Source organism: Mastigoproctus giganteus, chromosome 10 (assembly GCF_048544385.1).
Source record: "Mastigoproctus giganteus isolate SK-2022 chromosome 10, ASM4854438v1, whole genome shotgun sequence".
Lineage (NCBI taxonomy): Eukaryota > Metazoa > Arthropoda > Arachnida > Uropygi > Thelyphonidae > Mastigoproctus > Mastigoproctus giganteus.
This window is the reverse complement of record NC_143584.1, coordinates 144,997,150-145,015,227: the sequence shown is the minus strand read 5'-3', so window position 1 is coordinate 145,015,227 and position 18,078 is coordinate 144,997,150. Positions and strand designations below refer to the sequence as shown.

The 18,078-nt window shown below is 38.0% G+C and overlaps 1 protein-coding gene across 1 annotated transcript in view; it reads right to left on the bottom strand.

Annotated features, from left to right (window-relative positions):
• Nucleotides 1-18,078, bottom strand: part of LOC150079336 (uncharacterized) — a 283,854-nt gene that overhangs the window by 208,024 nt on the left and 57,752 nt on the right. The window contains exon 6 of the mRNA XM_090383035.1: nucleotides 10,165-10,289. Within this exon, the coding sequence (XP_090239161.1) occupies nucleotides 10,165-10,289 (125 nt within the window). The remainder of the gene's footprint in view (nucleotides 1-10,164; nucleotides 10,290-18,078) is intronic.

The window sequence follows — 18,078 nt, the reverse complement described above, 5'->3', positions numbered from 1 at the left end:
ATGGAACTGATATTCGGGTGACACTCAAGTCAAGTGGACCCAATTTAGGCGAAGTCCAAAGTCAAGTAGACCCAATTTCAGCGAGGTCTGTGACAGCCAAAATCCATTGCTTGCACCTTCACGATGTTGGGACTGTTAGTAATCCTGGGTATAACCTCCATGCACAAGTACTTGGTGGGTGACCACCCAGGTGTGAACCAACATAAGCAGGGGTCGAGGTCTGGCACCCACACCACATGGAGGAACGCCGCCCCTATATGTTACCAGGCAGTACTAGGTGGTAGATGACTCTCATCAACCGGTGAAATACCACCACTTTGCTCATTGGAGGCTTGAAGTGGTGGAACACATGTTTAGTCTCGAGAGCTAAATTCTGGTCAACCCTTCCCTGTCTCTTCCATCATGCAGTACGATTGATGACTTTTGAGGTTATGATGAATGTCGTGGCGAGATCCAATATTCCTTACATTTCGAGGGTACAGCTCTAAAACAGTGTTCGCAGGCCGGCCGCTAGTTAGTACACCGGACCGAACCTATTGGTAACTCTCTAGGAGGCTTCTGGATCAGCTAGTGTATAATCTTGCTACCACTACTCTGCCAGATAGTGACTGGAGAGAGTCCGAGTAGTGTGTAGCGGGGAGCATTGTCGAGGCCACGTTATGTCAAGGATCTGGGTATATTTTTACTACGTGTACGCCATATCCAAAAATTTCATTACTTCATACAGCAAGTCCCACCCACTTTTTCTTACTATTGAATACACCATGAATTGTCAAACTAATAGAGCAAGCTTATCTGCGAAAAGATCTAAACCTCCCAAGCACTTCCTAATTCATTTCACAAATATACGTGGTCTCAATTCTAATCTCAACGATGTCCATTTCCACTTGCAGTCTGCCAAACCCCATGTACTTTTTCTGACAGAATCGCAGTTAGCGGTTGATTCAACTACTGCTCATCTCAGATGCCCAAATTATTCGCTGTATGATTCCTTTCGCCTGAAAGGTGTTACTTGTGCATGTGTCCATTCTGATATTCCCTGTCAGAGACTTGGCAATTTGTAATCTCCTCTCTTTGATCTTCTCTGGCTTAAAATCTCTCTACCTCATTGTGTCAAATTCATCTGTTGTCTCTACCGTTCTCCCAACTCCACTAATCACTTGGAGCTCTTTGACTTCCTCTCTTTGCAATTCGACATTCTCCAGTCCAACTTTGCTAACAGTGAGGTAATTTTCCTTGGTGATTTTAATGTTCACAACTCCAGCTGGCTTCCGTTTTCTAGTCACACTGACCCAGCAGGTCGAGATGCTGAGGCTTTTGCAATTACTAATGACCTAGCACAGATTGTTCATTTACCTACAAGAATACCGGACAATCCTAATCATACAGCCAATACACTTGATCTTTTTCTCACAAACAACTCTTCTAAGTACACGGTTGGAGTGAGAGGTCCTTTAAGCACTACAGATCACAATTTGGTGATTGTCTCTTCGCCACTGGAACCTTTCTCTCATGGCTATTCCCAACCTCGTGTTGTTTGGCATTACAAGAATGCAAAATGGGATGACCTGCGAGACTTCTTTTCTTCTTTTCCTTGGTCGGATTACTGTTTCAAAACTTCTGATGTCAACACTTGCTCAGATCGTGTCAGAGAAATTATTCTTGCAGGAATGGAATCCTTTATCCCACACTCCACTTTAAAATCTCGTCCTTTATCTAAACCTTGGTTTTCCAATAAATGTGCTAAGGCTGTTCAAGAGAAGAATGTTGCATATCATAATTGGCTTGTTTCTAATTCTTCAGTTTCATTTTCTGCCTACACCAAAGCTTGCAACAATTGTAAAGCAGTTATTAATCAGTCCAAATTAGAGTTTGCACAGGCCAAGAGTTTTTAGAAAACTTGCTTCTTGCCCTAATGGTAGCCGAGCATTCTGGTCTCTTGCCAAAGCTATTGGCCACAACTTTTGCCCATCTCTGCTCCAACCTCTGTCCAAACCAAATGGTTCTGTTGTCAATTCAGCCAAGGATAAAGCTGACCTGCTAGCATCCCATTTTTCTTTCAGCTCATGTATTAATGATCTTGGTAAAACACCTCCCACCATTCCCAACACGCTCCATTCAATGCCTCCTGTGGTCTTCCGTCAAAAGGATATCAGAAGGACTTTGATGAATCTTGATGCTAAGAAAGCTCCAGGTCCTGATGGTATTTCTCCACTTGTTCTCAAAACTTGTGCTCCTGAACTTACTCCTATTCTTTGCCGCCTTTTTTCACTTTCTTATTCCAAAGGTGTTTTTCCTTCTGCTTGGAAATTTGTTCATATCCAGCCAGTTCCTCAAAAGGGTGACAAATCCCTCCCATCCAATTATCGTCCCATTGCAATTACTTCTACTCTTTCTAAAGTAATGGAGAAATCAATTAACCGCCAACTCTTAAACTACCTAGAATCCTTCCGTCTGATCAACGATTGCCAGTATGGATTCCGTCAGTGTCGACCAACTGGTGATATTCTGGCTTATGTTACCCATTTATGGACTAATTCAATGGAAAGGTTCGGTGAAACACAAGTAGTTGCTCTTGACATCTCAAAGGCTTTTGATCGTGTTTGGCATAAAGGTCTTCTAAACAAGCTTCCATCTTATGGTTTGCCAACTGTTTTTAGTAATTGGTTATCCAGTTTTGTCTCTGATCGCTCACTGAGGGTGATGGTAGATGGCTCTCTGTCTTCTAACTTCTCCACTAATGCCGGTGTCCCCCAAGGTTCAGTTCTTTCCCCCACTCTTTTCCTCTTGTATATTAATGACCTTCTTCCATTGACTGGAAATCCTATCCATAGTTTTGCCGATGATAGCACATTGCATTCCACTTTCCATTTTATGAAACCTTGTCCTGTTCAATCAGCTTCAACATCTTGAAAATCTGCTACTAATTCCTTAAATGCCGATCTTCAGGTAATTCTCCAGTGGGGCAAAGACAACTTAGTTGATTTCAACCCTTCTAAAACTCAGTCTTGTCTTATATCTCGCAAAAAGTCGAGTTGAGTTTAGAGTCTGCTGACGAGGCTACTAGAGACGGTCGTGTTCAAAGCCGCTAAGTGGATTTTTCTTATTTATTGATTTGAAATTATTGTTTTTCTAAAACTTTTGATTTAAATTTAGTAGTATAACATTATTTTGTGACTTTCTGATTAATTTGGTGTATTTATTCTTTACTTGGCCTTCTAATTGCATAAAAGTATCGGTAAAGGTTTCCACGTGTTTCAACTCCGCTACGTTCGTAATTTTCCCGCCTCTGTGATACGACAGTTATTTACCGTACTAGATAGCGTTAGTTGAACTTCGTTAGCAGTTAAATTGTACGTTTAAATAAATACATATAACGACTTAGATTACAAACGTAATATAATTAATTATATTTAACATAATTAATAACATAATTATAATTAATAAATTAATAGAATCATGACACAGACCAGAGCAGCAAAGCAAAAGGCTCAAGCTAATGGAAGTGCTGTGGCTCAGAGCAGAACTGAGGGGGGCAGTTCTCCTCTGACTCACAGCCTTATAAAATGCACTGTTTGCTTGATGTTTGCAGAGCAATCGGGTACGGGACATGATACTGCCAAGGGGGATGTCTTTGTGTGTGCACGATGCAAGGAGTGTATCGATATCAGGCAACAACTCGGCGTTCTTGTGGGCCTATATGAGAGCTTGAAGGACAGGGTGGATGCCCTCGAAGAAACTAAATTGAGGGGCCCATCAAGCTCTCAGCTGCGCACATCAACGCCAGAGCTTGCACTTGGGCATTGCGTGACACAGAGACAACCCCCAAGGCAGAATGCGCTGGTCCCGAAGGAACTAGTAGTTGTTGGTGACTCTATTGTCAGGGAAATGGGGAACATGCTTTGTAAAAAAGATAGGTGGAACAGGACCAGGGTATGTCTGCCAGGGGCAAAGGTTGATGACGTTGTAGAGCGAATATCATCTTTTAAGGGCACAAAAGGTGATATAGTTGTACACGTTGGCACTAACAATATTAAGAGTAGGAGACCGGCAGAATTACTTAACAAGTACAGGTCACTGTTGAACAAAAGCCGAGAATTAGGGTTGAATTTGAAAGTGTCTGCAATTGTGCCCAAACACGATAGGAGGGAGTATATGATGAGAGCATTGTCGATCAATTCGGCCCTGGAAAGATTGTGCAAGGCTCAAGGGGTAGAATTTTTTTCAGCCTGGACTGTACTTGTTAACAGGAGAGATTGCTTCTACAGGGATGGGATACACTTAAATAGAAAGGGTGCAAGAATATTTGCTGATGCTATAGAGGCAGTGTTAGGTGGGTCGGAAAACTGCTAGCTTGGGGGGAGACAAAGACCAATAGATTGACAGTAGCCACTGGCAGAGGTGAAAGAGATTCTTGCACTGCTTCTATTAGAATGAGCAGAAACCTGAAAAACAAGTTGCATGGTATTTCAGAGACTGCTGGGAGCCATTGCGGTACAAGTGAACACATGGGTTGTGTTAGGGTAGCTAAGAATAGAAACAGGTGCAGGTATACTTGCGTGTACACCAATGCTAGGAGTTTAGTAAATAAATTTGATGAATTTGAGGTATTGCTCAAAACATCAAAGGCAGATATTGTTGGGATATCAGAGACGTGGTGTCACACAGATATAAGGGATGCAGAACTGCAATTTGGGGAGTACAACATCTACAGAAAGGATAGACAAGATAGGAAGGGAGGAGGGGTTATGCTATTAGTTAAGAAACACATAAAAACCAAGGAAGTGAAGCCAGTCGACATTGCTGGACAGTGCAGTGTTAAGTCAGTTTGGTGTGACATAAGCATTGGGAGATCAAAATTGAGAGTAGGAGTGTGCTATAGGCCTAATGACTCTGATGAGTATAATAAGGAACTGTACAGGGAAATAGAGTGGGCCAGTAAATCAGAGAGTCTTATAATGGAAGATTTTAATTTCCCAGATATTGACTGGAATTTGGGGGCTGGTTACTCACACACTAACAGGGCTTTTGCGGATTTATTGGATGATTGTTTTCTACATCAGCATGTTCGGGAGACAACTAGAAGGAGTAATACTCTTGATTTGATTATCAGCAGTGATTCTTCATGCATTAAGAATCTGCAGATAAATGAACCACTAGGTGGCAGTGATCACAGGGTGCTGAAGTGGGATTTACTCAAAGAGGTAACTACCATTAGGGGTAAAGGGAAGGGTTATTGCTTCCGTAAAGGCGACTACGATGGACTGAGACAGTATTTAAATTCTATACAGTCGGTCCAACTGATGATGTTACCAACAGCAAATTCAAAATGGGAAGCATTCAAAGAATTAATCTCGGAAGCTACTAGGCTTTACATACCAACTAAGAAATATTGTTCAAGGGTTAGGCCAAAATGGATGTCAGATGAACTAATGAGGCATATGGCAGAGAAGAAAAATGCATGGGATACTTACAAATTAACACATGACACAGAAGCCTATGATAGATACAAGTTGATATGCAACCAAGTTACAAAGGAGGTTAGGCAGGCGAAGGCAGATTACGAGAAATCTTTGGCAAGGGATGCAAAGAAAAACAGCAAAGAGTTCTTTACTTATGTAAACTCTAGAAGGAAGGGGATGAATCAGATTGGTCCACTTGATATTGATGGGTCAACTGTTGATGATCCTGCTCAGGTAGCTAACAAACTAAATGAATATTTTGCATCGACATTCACACATGAGGAGTTATTCAGCAAGGGGAATGCCAGTGGTGTATTCAACTCTAGCAGTAAGCTACAGAATCTTGAAATAACTGGGAGTAAAGTGGAGGAGAAACTGTTGAAGATAAACACAAGAAAGGCACCCGGGGTGGATGGGATCTATCCAGTTATATTAAAGGAGGCAGCAAAGGAAGTAAGCAAACCCTTAGCTATAATTATGAGAGCTTCCTTGGACTCAGGGGAGGTACCCATAGACTGGAAATGTGCAAATGTGACCCCAATTCACAAAGGAGGATCAAAGGCTGACACAATAATTATAGACCTGTGAGCTTACCTTCTGTTCCAGGAAAATTAATGGAGTCACTGGTTAAAGAAGCACTGCAGGATCATTTAGACAAGACTTCAGTTATAGCTCAGACACAGCATGGTTTTGTTACGGGGAATTCTTGCCTGACCAACTTGATTGGATACTATGATGCAGTCACAAAAGAACTGGATGCAGGGAATAACTTTGATATTATATACTTGGATCTTAGAAAAGCTTTTGATACTGTTGCACATGGAAGACTGCTACACAAATTGGAGCAGTGTGACATTGGAGGCAAATTGCTGCTATGGATAAAGGGGTGGTTGAGGGGGAGAAGACAGAGAGTGGTAATCAATGGACACTGCTCATCGTGGACTAATGTTATTAGTGGAGTCCCTCAGGGCTCAGTGTTGGGTCCATTATTGTTTTCTGTATTTATAAATGATATTGATGATGGTATATCAAGCTTAATGTCCAAGTTTGCAGACGATACAAAGGTTGGCAGGGTTGTCAAGGACACTACTGACACTATGCTGCTGCAACAGGATCTGGAAAGGTTGAGCAGATGGGCTGAGTGGTGGCAAATGAAGTTTAACATTGACAAATGTAAAGTACTACACATGGGAAACAGCAACCCCAGAGCAACGTATCAACTCTGTGGTACTACACTGACAGTGGTAGAGAATGAAAGGGACTTGGGGGTGGTTGTGCAGGCAGATATGAAGTTCTCTGAGCAGTGCAGACAGGCTGCAAGAGTAGCTCAGGGAGTATTGTCAATGATATACAGGAATTTTTCCAGCAGGGATAAGGAGGTGATTATTCCATTGTATAAGGCAATGGTCAGGCCACACCTAGAGTACTGTATACAGGTCTGGAGGCCTCATTTCAAGAAGGATGTAGAGCTGCTGGAACGAGTACAGAGAAGGGCAACAAGATTAGTGAATGGAACAAAGGGGTGCTCTTACGAAGAAAGGCTTAAAGTTTGCAAATTACAGTGTCTGGAGACTAGTCACCAGCGAGGTGATCTGATAGAGGTGTATAAACCTTGAATGGTTTAAGCATGCTCAATGCTGATGGGATTCTTCCTCTAGCTCAGAAAAATCACCTGAGAGGGCATAAATTCAAATTGAGGAAAGACAGATGTAGGACAGATGTGCGGAAATTTGCCTTTAGCCAGTGGGTGGTTGGTTGGTGGAACAGACTCCCATCCCTTGTGGTGGAGGTTGATAGCCTAAATAAGTTTAAGGCTCAGCTGGACAGGTATTTTGAACGAACAGAGGGATGAAGTGGAAGTGGGTTTTTTTTTTTTTTTTTTTGGCTGATGCTGCATAAGCTTGCTTTCTTGCATCAAATGCCTCTACTAATGCTAATATTAATGCTAAAAAGGATTCTTCTGCTCCTATGCTTATCTTTAGTGACACTCTGATTTCTAGGCAAAATGATATATCTCTTTTACCCTGACTTCTAATCTCTCTTGGTACAAGCACATTACAAATATTGCTTCCTCTGCATCTAAAAAACTTGGTTTTCTCTTTCCTTTCGCTCTCGGCGTTACTTTTCTTCCAAACAGCTGCTCACTCTGTATAAATCGCAAATCCGCCCTGCCATGGAATATTGTTCTCACATCTGGGGGGGTGACCCCAAAACCTCTCTCAGGCTTCTTGATTCCATTCAGAAGAGGGCTGTTAGGTTAATTAATAATTCATCTCTAACAGAGTCTCTCCACTCGCTTTCTCATGCATGCCTCTTCTACAGATACTTCCATGAGCACTGTTCTTATGAATTGGCTTCTATAATTCCCGCTCTCTCTTTCAAAACAGTCCGAACGCGTGCTGCCACCAGCCAACATCCATTTATTGTCCAACTTCAAACCCACAGAACCATCTTTTCATCTTCCTCATTTATTCATTCAACTGCCGCTTTCTGGAACAACCTTCCTTCATACGTATTTCCCGAAAATTACAATCTACAAAAGTTCAAGTCCAATGTCAACAAATATCTTCTTTCATTTTCTCAACCTCCAACCCAAGCATGGTACTAAGTACTATAGGTTGTAATACCTCTCGTGTTTGGGGTTCTCATAAAAAAAAAAAAAAAAAAAAAATTGGAAGTGCAGCAAGACAGAAGGAATTCCATTCAACATATTACTTATTCTTGATAATGCCATAAGCCATCCACTCAATATTTCTGATGTTTGTTATTTCCCCCCCCCCCCACAGCAAATACAACCTCAATACTCCAGCCTATGGACCAACAAGACTCAGTATTTAAAGAATTCTGGCTGATAATTGACAAGATCAACCATAAACAGATGAGTAAGCAGCAATATTGGCGAGCCTTCGATGGAATGAGTTATGTCCAGATCTTAGTAACTTTTCAAAGGTTCTGATACCGATTAAGATTATGCACAAAGACAAATGCATGAAACTCATTAAAAAGATAAGGTTCATTGAAACAGGGGCAACTGATGTCAATGATTTAACCGATTTGCATCATCAAGAATTGTCAAATGAAGATCTGTTTGCTCTGGAGCTGCATCGCATTCAAGAGGAGGAAGCAGCAGCACTGAGCAAAAGCCCAGAGGTTAAACAAGAATGGAGCCTGACAGTGAAAGGAATATCAAAAGCATTAAATCTTATAGATGAAGATTATAATCTTGAACCGAACTCTTAAAGTGCAATGTAAAGTTATGGTAGAACAAAAAAAAGTAAATCAATAAAGATGAATGAATCTTGTTGGATGCGCATCATTTTCTTTAGAGTGCCCAGTCTTTCATCCAAAGAAAACAAATGGTATGTACCAGTAGGGGTAACTTAGCTAGATGCGAGAGTTACTCTCATAGGCCTATTATTGCAATTTTTGGTGATTATTTACATTATGTGTGAATTTAAATTGCGAGAAATGTTCTGGAACATAACCCTCATGTAAAATAAGAAGCCACTGCATTGGGATTTTAATTCATATTCATCACATAATGATTTAAAATATAAAAAAAAATTAACACCAAACAGAATGTATTTATACAAAACCGTCAGATAGCTAACTCACCATTGCACTCTACTTAATAAAACCACTTCAAAATCGCTATATCCAAATATAAAAACAATTATTCTTCATAAGGAGATTTCTGAAATACCCAGTATTCAGCAGACAAAATGAGCACAATTTAATTAACTTAAATTTAATACAAGAAAACCTCTATTCACTGGATTATGTGAGGATTGGCATTAGCATTAGTAGGGAATATGATGCAAGAAAGCAAGTTCATGTAGCATCAGCCAAAAAAAAAAAAACACCTTCCCATTTCACTGCTGGTTCTGCTGGTTAGGCATCCATTCACTCCAAACATTTGTCTAGTTCTGCCTTGAACTTATTTAAGTTGCTGACTTCCACTACGACAGATGGAAGTTTGCCTGCTGGCTAAAGGTGAATTTCTGCACATCTATTCTACAATTGTCTTTCCTCAATTTGAATTTATGCCCCCTCAGGTGAATAATCTGAGAAAAAGGAAAAATCCCATTCTTCCTCTTGGATAAGGCCTTTCTGCTAAATCTGAATGTCCGGTAAACTCAAAAGAAATGCAAAGAGTCACAAAGTTGCTAGAATATTATGAAAAACTGCTATACAATGGAATAAAAAAAATTAAATGTAATACTATATTTTAATATTCTTAATGTGTGGAACAGAAGAGCTTGAAATTTTTCTGTATGTTTCAGTCTGAAGATTCATGAGTACCCTTGCTTACTCACTTGAGTTTCAGATGACTCCCTACTGATGTTGAACATGTGCTCAGCAGGCTGGAGGGTGATGATGATGAAGCCCTGGCTCCTTAGCATTCTGCTTTAGTGTGATTATATTTTAAATGGTAGAAAATACCATCAAACAGAGGCAGTATGTTACCAAGTTCAGTATAGACAAAAAAGTCTAATTCAGCAGATGCCATCTTGTTTCTGATGTGTTTTAATTGGTAGCTCGAGTTTATTGTACTATTAAATTTAAATACTTGTATCACACACACACACACATACACACACACACACACTGTAAAATCAATAAAGAAAAATAGAGAAAATAATTTGAAACTATAGAGATTATAGAAATATTGCTATACTCAGCCAATTAATTATATACTAACCCAGACTTGTGGTAATGGCAATTCCATGTAACTTTGTTTCCATCTTCTGATATAATTTCGCTAACCATATTTTTTTTCTTCACTGATGAATCTCTTAAAACTTCAACAACTTGATCTTCAGGATGCTAATGATTACCAGAAAAATAAATCAATATCACAATAAAAAAATAATTAACAAGATATTTTTATTAAATTATAGCATTGAAAATATATAAAGAGAGGAATTCAAATGCTTATTTTGTACACTGCACTGCATTCTAAGTTTTGAAGGATTCTGGAAATCGCCAGCAAATAGACATTATATGCTTGCTGAAATACCTTGTCTGTTCTGCTGGTTAGGCATCCAAAGAATGCGAAAATTTGTAAAATGAAATTAATAAAATAAAATGAAACTTTATCAGAATATACCACTAATTTACTGAGAAAACTTCACTTCCTTTACTAGCTATTTAAAAACATTTAGTGAAAAACCACTAAATCAGTGTAAAATTTGAAAGTTTTTCCAGGTATAAGAGAAGCCATGTTAGACTTTTTTCTGATTACTGGCGTTCTAATCCACAAGAAGTAGGTCTGGAAAAAGCAGACTTAAACATAAGGCCACTGTTGTACTTACTTGAAGAAAAGCTTCTCTATAAACAAATGTATTTATTTAATGGAGAAAATTTAGAATATTTCATCAGATAAAATTTAACTAAACTAATTTTTTTCTGTGTTGTGGATCAGTGCTCTTGATCCATTGTGGTTGATGGAGTCTCAGAAATGTAAGCTTTTAAGTATTATATTACTATCTCTGGTGGTTTTAATTAAACTTAAATTTAACATAATGTAATATTCCAAATTTGCTCCATTACATGTATTTAGTAGGTTACACAGTGAAATGTTTTCTTCAAGTAATTTAATACCTGCATATAATATCTTTTCATACTATATGAAAATTTTATTTTCTAAGCAAGTTTAATTCTGTAATCATTCCTAAATTCAAATTTTTTATGGAAATTAATTGTAAACCCTCTAGAGCAGTTACTTATTTTTAAATTTATTTTTTCTTTGATATAGTTTAGAAAGAATATTACGTGTTTCTAACAAAATACATTTGAAGAGAAAACATAATCACACAAAAACATTTACAAACTTAGGAGGTACCACATGAAATTATTTTATTCACTTAAGGAGTAGTGCTTTCAACGTTAAAATATAAAATTTAGTTGTTTTTGGATACTTACTGGTTCCTCATTTCAGACCAATATGAGAAGATATAAAATTAATTTATAAGATCTACATACTGCACACAAAGCAAAGGTTTACCTTTTATCTTTTTACAGATTTTACAGTATGTGGAAAATTGTGCATATATGGCTTATGAAATTCTCCATCTTACTTCTTTGGCAGCGTACTGAAAGACTATAAATTTGCTGTGCACCTGTGCGCAAGTACTATGAACTGGTTGCAACATAACACAGAATAATGTTATTATCATATGTTTCTATTTTGCAGTGTAGATTACCACAGCAGACCTGACAGCTAATTTGTTAACAAAATAAGCAGAATTTGCAAATTTTTTTAATATAGTTTTTTTTTTTTTTTGTTTTGTTTTTGTGAAAAGAAAAAGATGGAGAAATGGTAAGCTTTTGCAAAAAAGATGGAGAAGCTCTGTGTCACCAACTAAATTAAAACAGTGAGACAAAGCATGATCAAATCCAATAACCATGATGGATCCATCAATATAAATCTGGAGAGTTGGTAGCTGTGGAATTTGTATAGTTTAAATAATATTTTTTACAGTTTCAAGTAATGATCTATGATTAGTTAATCTAGTTCCATAGTCTAAATTTCAATTTTGTAGTGTAGGATATTTGAAAGATTATCTAGTCATCTTTCATATAATAATTTATATAACTAGTACTTTGTAAATTAATTTTGGAAATATACTGTATATTTAGTTTCTATAATATATTGTAATTTAATTTTGAATATTGTGCACTAGATAATCTAAAATTAAAACTTGCATTAATGTGCATTAAAAGATGAGACTGCATCACTATAAAAGTGAGTTGATGCCATGCAGTAAAATAAAACCAGAGGCTCAAGTGATATGCTATGGACTGCATTCTTAATTCAGGCCTCAAATATGAATATTCAAGAGCAGACTATCTTGGTTCAACAGGAGTTTTATTTGGAGATTCAATTGTGAGGAAATTGGGGTTATATTTAATAAGAGATGTGAAACAGATCCAGAGTTTCAACACACACAAACTGAGAACTTTCTTGAAAAATACAGAATCATGTTGGAAAAAAAAAAAAAAAAGTCAAGATTCAGAGCAAAATGTGGTTATATGCAGTTCTGCCCAGGCATGACAAGAGTGATTTTTTTTTTATGAGAACCTTGTCATAAACTGTAGGCTTGAAGTATTCTGAAATTTTTTAGTGGAAGATTTTAGTATCAGTAGAGGAAAGTGATGTAGGAAGCTTGTTGTTATTTGGTTTTTAGGAGCATTAGCAACTAAGTCCATATTGCTCCGGGATATGCGGTGGTCATTCCCTGACCTTTCCGCATCCTCCATATTTGGTGGTGATGGGCTCGAATCCTGGTCTAATCAAGAAGTGTTGCTACACACTGTTGCTCCTTCCCACCTGGCTACGGAGGTGCCCATGTAGGAAGAAAACTTATACAGTAACAGCCAAGAAAAAAAAAACGCAAAAAAAAAAAATCATGCTAGCTCATTTTTAATTCTTCCTTAAATTTATTCAAACTATAATACCAGATAGAAGTTTGGTCCAATAACACTACTCTGCATTTTGAAAAATATTCACTGATGTTTTCTCAGAAAAGGATATTTCTGAATCATCTTCTAATTCAGCTTTCAAAAATGACTCCTGTTAATTTCCAACATGTCAAGTTTCTTAAAAAATCACAAAATAAATTTTGATTTTTTCAAATTTTTATTAATTTTGGCAGAATTGGTGTTCTCAAAGTTATAATAAAATGCTACTTTTACCAGACTTTTCTATTTAAATACAAGTTGAAAACATTATTAAAAAGGGCAGTGTAAAAAAGTCCACTAAACACTCACCTCTCATTTTAAAAACTGATCTATGACAGATCAAATTTTCTTTTCTTTGATTTTCTTGCAGATCCTTCTGTTTACAGTCCCTCTTCAGCATCCAGCAATAGTCAGCCATCATGTTGATATTCCACCTCTTTAGTACTTCAACTCCATGTCATTAACATCCTGGTGAAAACTCTCTCCCTGTCCTTCACTAACACTTCATAGGTTTTCCAGGAAATAGTTGCAATGGGTGTAAAAAATGTACTTTGACACAGCTTCTTGAAGATTGCCAACATATTTTAACTGTATTCTTGTATTTTGCATCCTTGCTGTTCCCTAACATGTTCCCAACAACAAAAATGAAGCTAATCCATGCTTGTTTTTCTCTTTTATTCATAGTTCTCTCAAAGTCTTAGTCTCATCAGTTTGCAAATTTGAGGTCCAACAAAAATACTTTGTTTTAGCTTCTCTTGGCTGATTGATGGGAATTTAGTTGTTGTTATTTGGTTTTTAGGAGCATTAGCAACTAAGGCCATATTGCTCTGGGGATATGCAGTGGTCATTCCCTGACCTTTCCACATCCTCCGTATTTGGTGGTCATGGGCTCAAACCCAGGTCTAATCAAGAAGTGTGTGTGTGCTACAACACTGCTGCTCCTGCCCACTTGGCTATGGAGGCACTGGGAATTTAGTACAAAGGTAGTTGAAGCAGGGACCTTCATGAGGTAAAGCTTTCACAAACTGTTTCACCAAACCCAGTTTAATGAAACAAACTGGGTTTGATGAAACAGTTTGTATAACCAGATTTCCTTTTTGTATAGCCAGACTTCTGTCCAAGTAACATTCCTATCACTTTAAAGTCAGTACAGACCAACCAGCCATGTTCTTCATATTTAATATTTGTGAACAACTTCTTCAAATTCTCATATGATTCTTTGAAATGCACAGAGTGAGCTCTGGAAATGACCCATATATATTTCCATTGTGGAGCAACACACCTTTGAGACTCCTCTTTGATGAGTTAATAAAAATTCTCCACTGTGTAGGATTGTAATTAATTCCTAAATAGTTCATTAAGTCATTTATATTACTCCAAAAAACCATAGAATCATCCTCAGAAAAGTAGGGGACTAGTTCTCATTCTCTGTTTCTGTACCATTAGAAAAAAGTCCTATGTGCTTGAAGAATTTTTGACTTAGGTCTATAATTAAGTAGTTCTGTAGATTCCTTTGGTAAATTTAAATCTCTTACCAGATCACCCAGTTCACGTATGAAAACAGTTGAGGGCTGGACTTGACTTCATGTCTCCAGACGTGAAGACTTCAGTTTCATCTTCAAAAGTTTCACTTTCATCACTCTCTGCTGCTAGATTCTCATATATAAGTGGAGGGCATGGAATCGGCCATTTATCTCCATGTGGGACTGGTGTAATGGTGCTGGGATATTAGGATACACAATGCCCTTCTTACGCTTTGCACTGTATCCCTCTACATTAACTAAGCAAATGCAACAGTCATCACAGTGTTTTGTAGGCTTCCACCAAATCATAGGAATTGCAAATGGCATAGCCTTCTTTTTACCATTGTTCCACAATCTCAATGGTTCAACACAGGTTAGGAAAACTTTATGTGAAGCCTACTGTTTATCTTGGTCACCAAGTTTTACTCTAAAATAAGCATAATACTAATTTTTTACAAATTCTATAATATATTGTCTTTGTTTGAGGACTACATAACTTCTACAAATATAACAATATAAGTTTAGATTTTTCAAACACTTGTGTGAAGACATTTTACTCACTTTTGAGCAAAGGTTTGATATTGTTAAAAATGCATTCATTTTTAACTGTTTTGGTTCATCCTTAGAGAGAACATGCATCCCATGCTTTTGCCATTGCCCTGTATTTGAAAAAACACTCACTTCCCGGAGGAGGCTGTAATACTTTCGGTTTGCACGTTCAGCAGAGGCCGCACCCACGAAATTCCAAACCACTGTCCAGTGCCTGTTGTAGCGCAGCCGGAGGTTATTTATTCGTTCGGAGTGGATAGATGCCGGGGCGCATTGTTGACAAAACAGCGGAATAGACGCAATGCTAGTCGTGGAGGAGAGGAGTTACATCTGGGAGAAACTACTTCTGTTGTAATTTGAATCAGGCATCGGCAGAGCGTTTGTTATTTTTGCATATTCCTTGTGTCGGAGTGGGCGAGTTTTATGTCCGCTTGGCCTTTGTCTGGTTCAGAAATGCAACCTCATATAAACATGAAATTCTTTTTACTTTTGCTTTTTACTTTTTACTTTTACTTTATTTCATATAAACATGAAATTCTTTTTGGTTGAGTCAGGTCTCTGTAAATGACAGTTCCCCAGATGTCGTTCTGCCAGATGAAATTAACTAGAGGAATGCAAGAGGGGTTGGCAAGAAAAAGGGGACATATAAATATGCAAAGAGGGGGAGTTAGCATGTTGGTGGGCAGTAGAGAGTGAGTTGGAGTTGAGGGTGGTTAGTTAGTCAGTGGTGAGCAGAGTGGGAGTTGGCAGTGTGAAGTTCGGGAGCCGTCGTGATGATAATCTTTTTGTAGAGTGTGAAGAAAATACCATTAAGAAGAGAAGACGAAGAGTCGGGAGAAGAAAAGGAGAAAACCCGTTAAGGAGATATAGGAAGGAATCGAAGATGTACTACTGTCCTGTAACTACAGTTCGAGAGGCAATACTGAATTATTTGGGTAAGTCAACACTTGTTGCTTAATAACAAACTGTACTGCGCCTCCGTAGCCAGGTGGGAAGGAGCAGCAGTGCATAGCACACGCTTCTTGATTAGACCGGGGTTCGAGCCCGTCACCACCAAATACGGAGAATGCGGAAAGGTCAGGGAATGACCACCGCATATCCCGGAGCAATATGGCCTTAGTTGCTAATGCTCCTAAAAACCAAACAACAAACAACAAACTGTACTTAAATTGCCCAAAGTTGAACCTATCCCTCTCCTGTATTATTTGCATTTAAAGACATCTTTCCTCATGGACACACACACTTTGATGAGAGTTTTGTTATTACACTTAGCATTTGATATTTAACAGATATTGTAACCCATCACCATTAATGTCTTAATATTAATTATAATCTACAAACTTACATGTTCCACAAGTGTGTTGTAATATGTCAGCTATGCGATGTATGAGCAATAGTTGGCTGTATGAATCCACATGAAGAACATGACAACTTTGCAAATAACTCTACTAAAGGTATACGCACTGTTTTTGCCTAACTGTATGTGTAACATATTGTATTGTGTAATAAACCATGTTTTGTTCATTAATATTTGCCTCATGATTACTCTCTGATGACACATGATTCTTTGAATGGATTACTGATAATCCAATTACTGAAAATGGATTACTGATAAAGAACCATAGTTAAGGCGGTGCTTTGGAGCCCAATCATATAGAAAGGAGCCCAAGATGAAAATTACAATGCGATCTTCGATGTTGCAGGCTTGCTCAATGTCCATCTGGGTAAGTTTTCAGAACACAAGATCTTTGTTCTAATTTAAACTGCTAGACAATCATGAAAGCCAGGTTTCTCTGGATGCAAATATTAGTGTTCATTCTTGCCAGAGACCGTTTAGTTCCCAGCTAATTTTGACCAACTAACATATCATATCGTAACCGAGAAGCTTTGGAACATTGGCAAGCACACACTATAATGGAGAAAAAGCCTGCGCAACAATATGATAACCTCAAAAATAAACTAAGCTCTTAAAGATAAACACTGTTGAATGCAGCTCTTTATACATTCAATAATATAACTCATGACATCAACTTAAGTGCTTTGTGAAAAACAGTATGTGATAGAAAAACAATGAATAGCATTTTTAAAATCAGCATAAAAAACTGAGTAAAATATTAGCTATTAGTTTACAAACATTGAAAACCATGCAGTGGCATAATCAATTACTCTTTAGATGAAAGAAAATTTTCACATATTTATCCTGCAGCCATCCTTTTCCAATTTAAGTTTATGTACTTCTGTGTGTGCGTGTTGTTCATGAAAGAGCAAGGATCTATTATCATTTAGTCTACTCAATCCATTTAAAGCCTTAGATACTTCAATGAAGTCTCCTCACAAGTGCTTAGTTTCCAAGTTCAGCAATTTGCAGGACTGATGCCTTTTATGGTAAGAGTACTTTGCTGTGTCCTTGACTAATCTGGTTGCTCTTCTCTGCACCCATTCTAACAAATCCACATCCTTTCTAAAATGAGGCTTCCAGACTTGCAAGCAGCACTGAAGATGTAGCTAACCATTGCCTTATGCAGCAGAAATAATTACCTTCTTAGCTCTGCTGGGAAAACTTCTGTATATCATTCAACTTCTGTATATCATTCAAAACCCCATGAGCTTTATTAGCAGCCTGTCCACTACTCATAGAACACCATGTGAGACAGTACCATTACTCCTAGGTTTCGTTTTTTCTCCACCACATTCAGTCTGTAACCACTCAAATGTTATGTTATGCTGAGATTACTGTGTCCATATGCAGGCAGTATCTGAATTTATCAGTGTTAAATTTATCTCAGCTCATCTGCCTAATTTCTCCAAGTCTTGTTACAGTAGTATACCTTGATTCCTGTCATTAACCTGCCAACCTTTGTATCATCTGCAAACTCAGACAATAAGCTTTATATGCCTTCATCAATATCTTAGTAAAAGCTCCAGCACTAAACTCTGAAGTACACCACTAATAACATCAGTCCAACAAAAGCAGTGCCCATTTATAACCAACCTCCATCTTCTTCCATTTAATCTCTTTATCCATAGCGGTAAATTGGCCCAATGCCATACTACTCCAGTAGAGCAGCCTTTCATTTAGA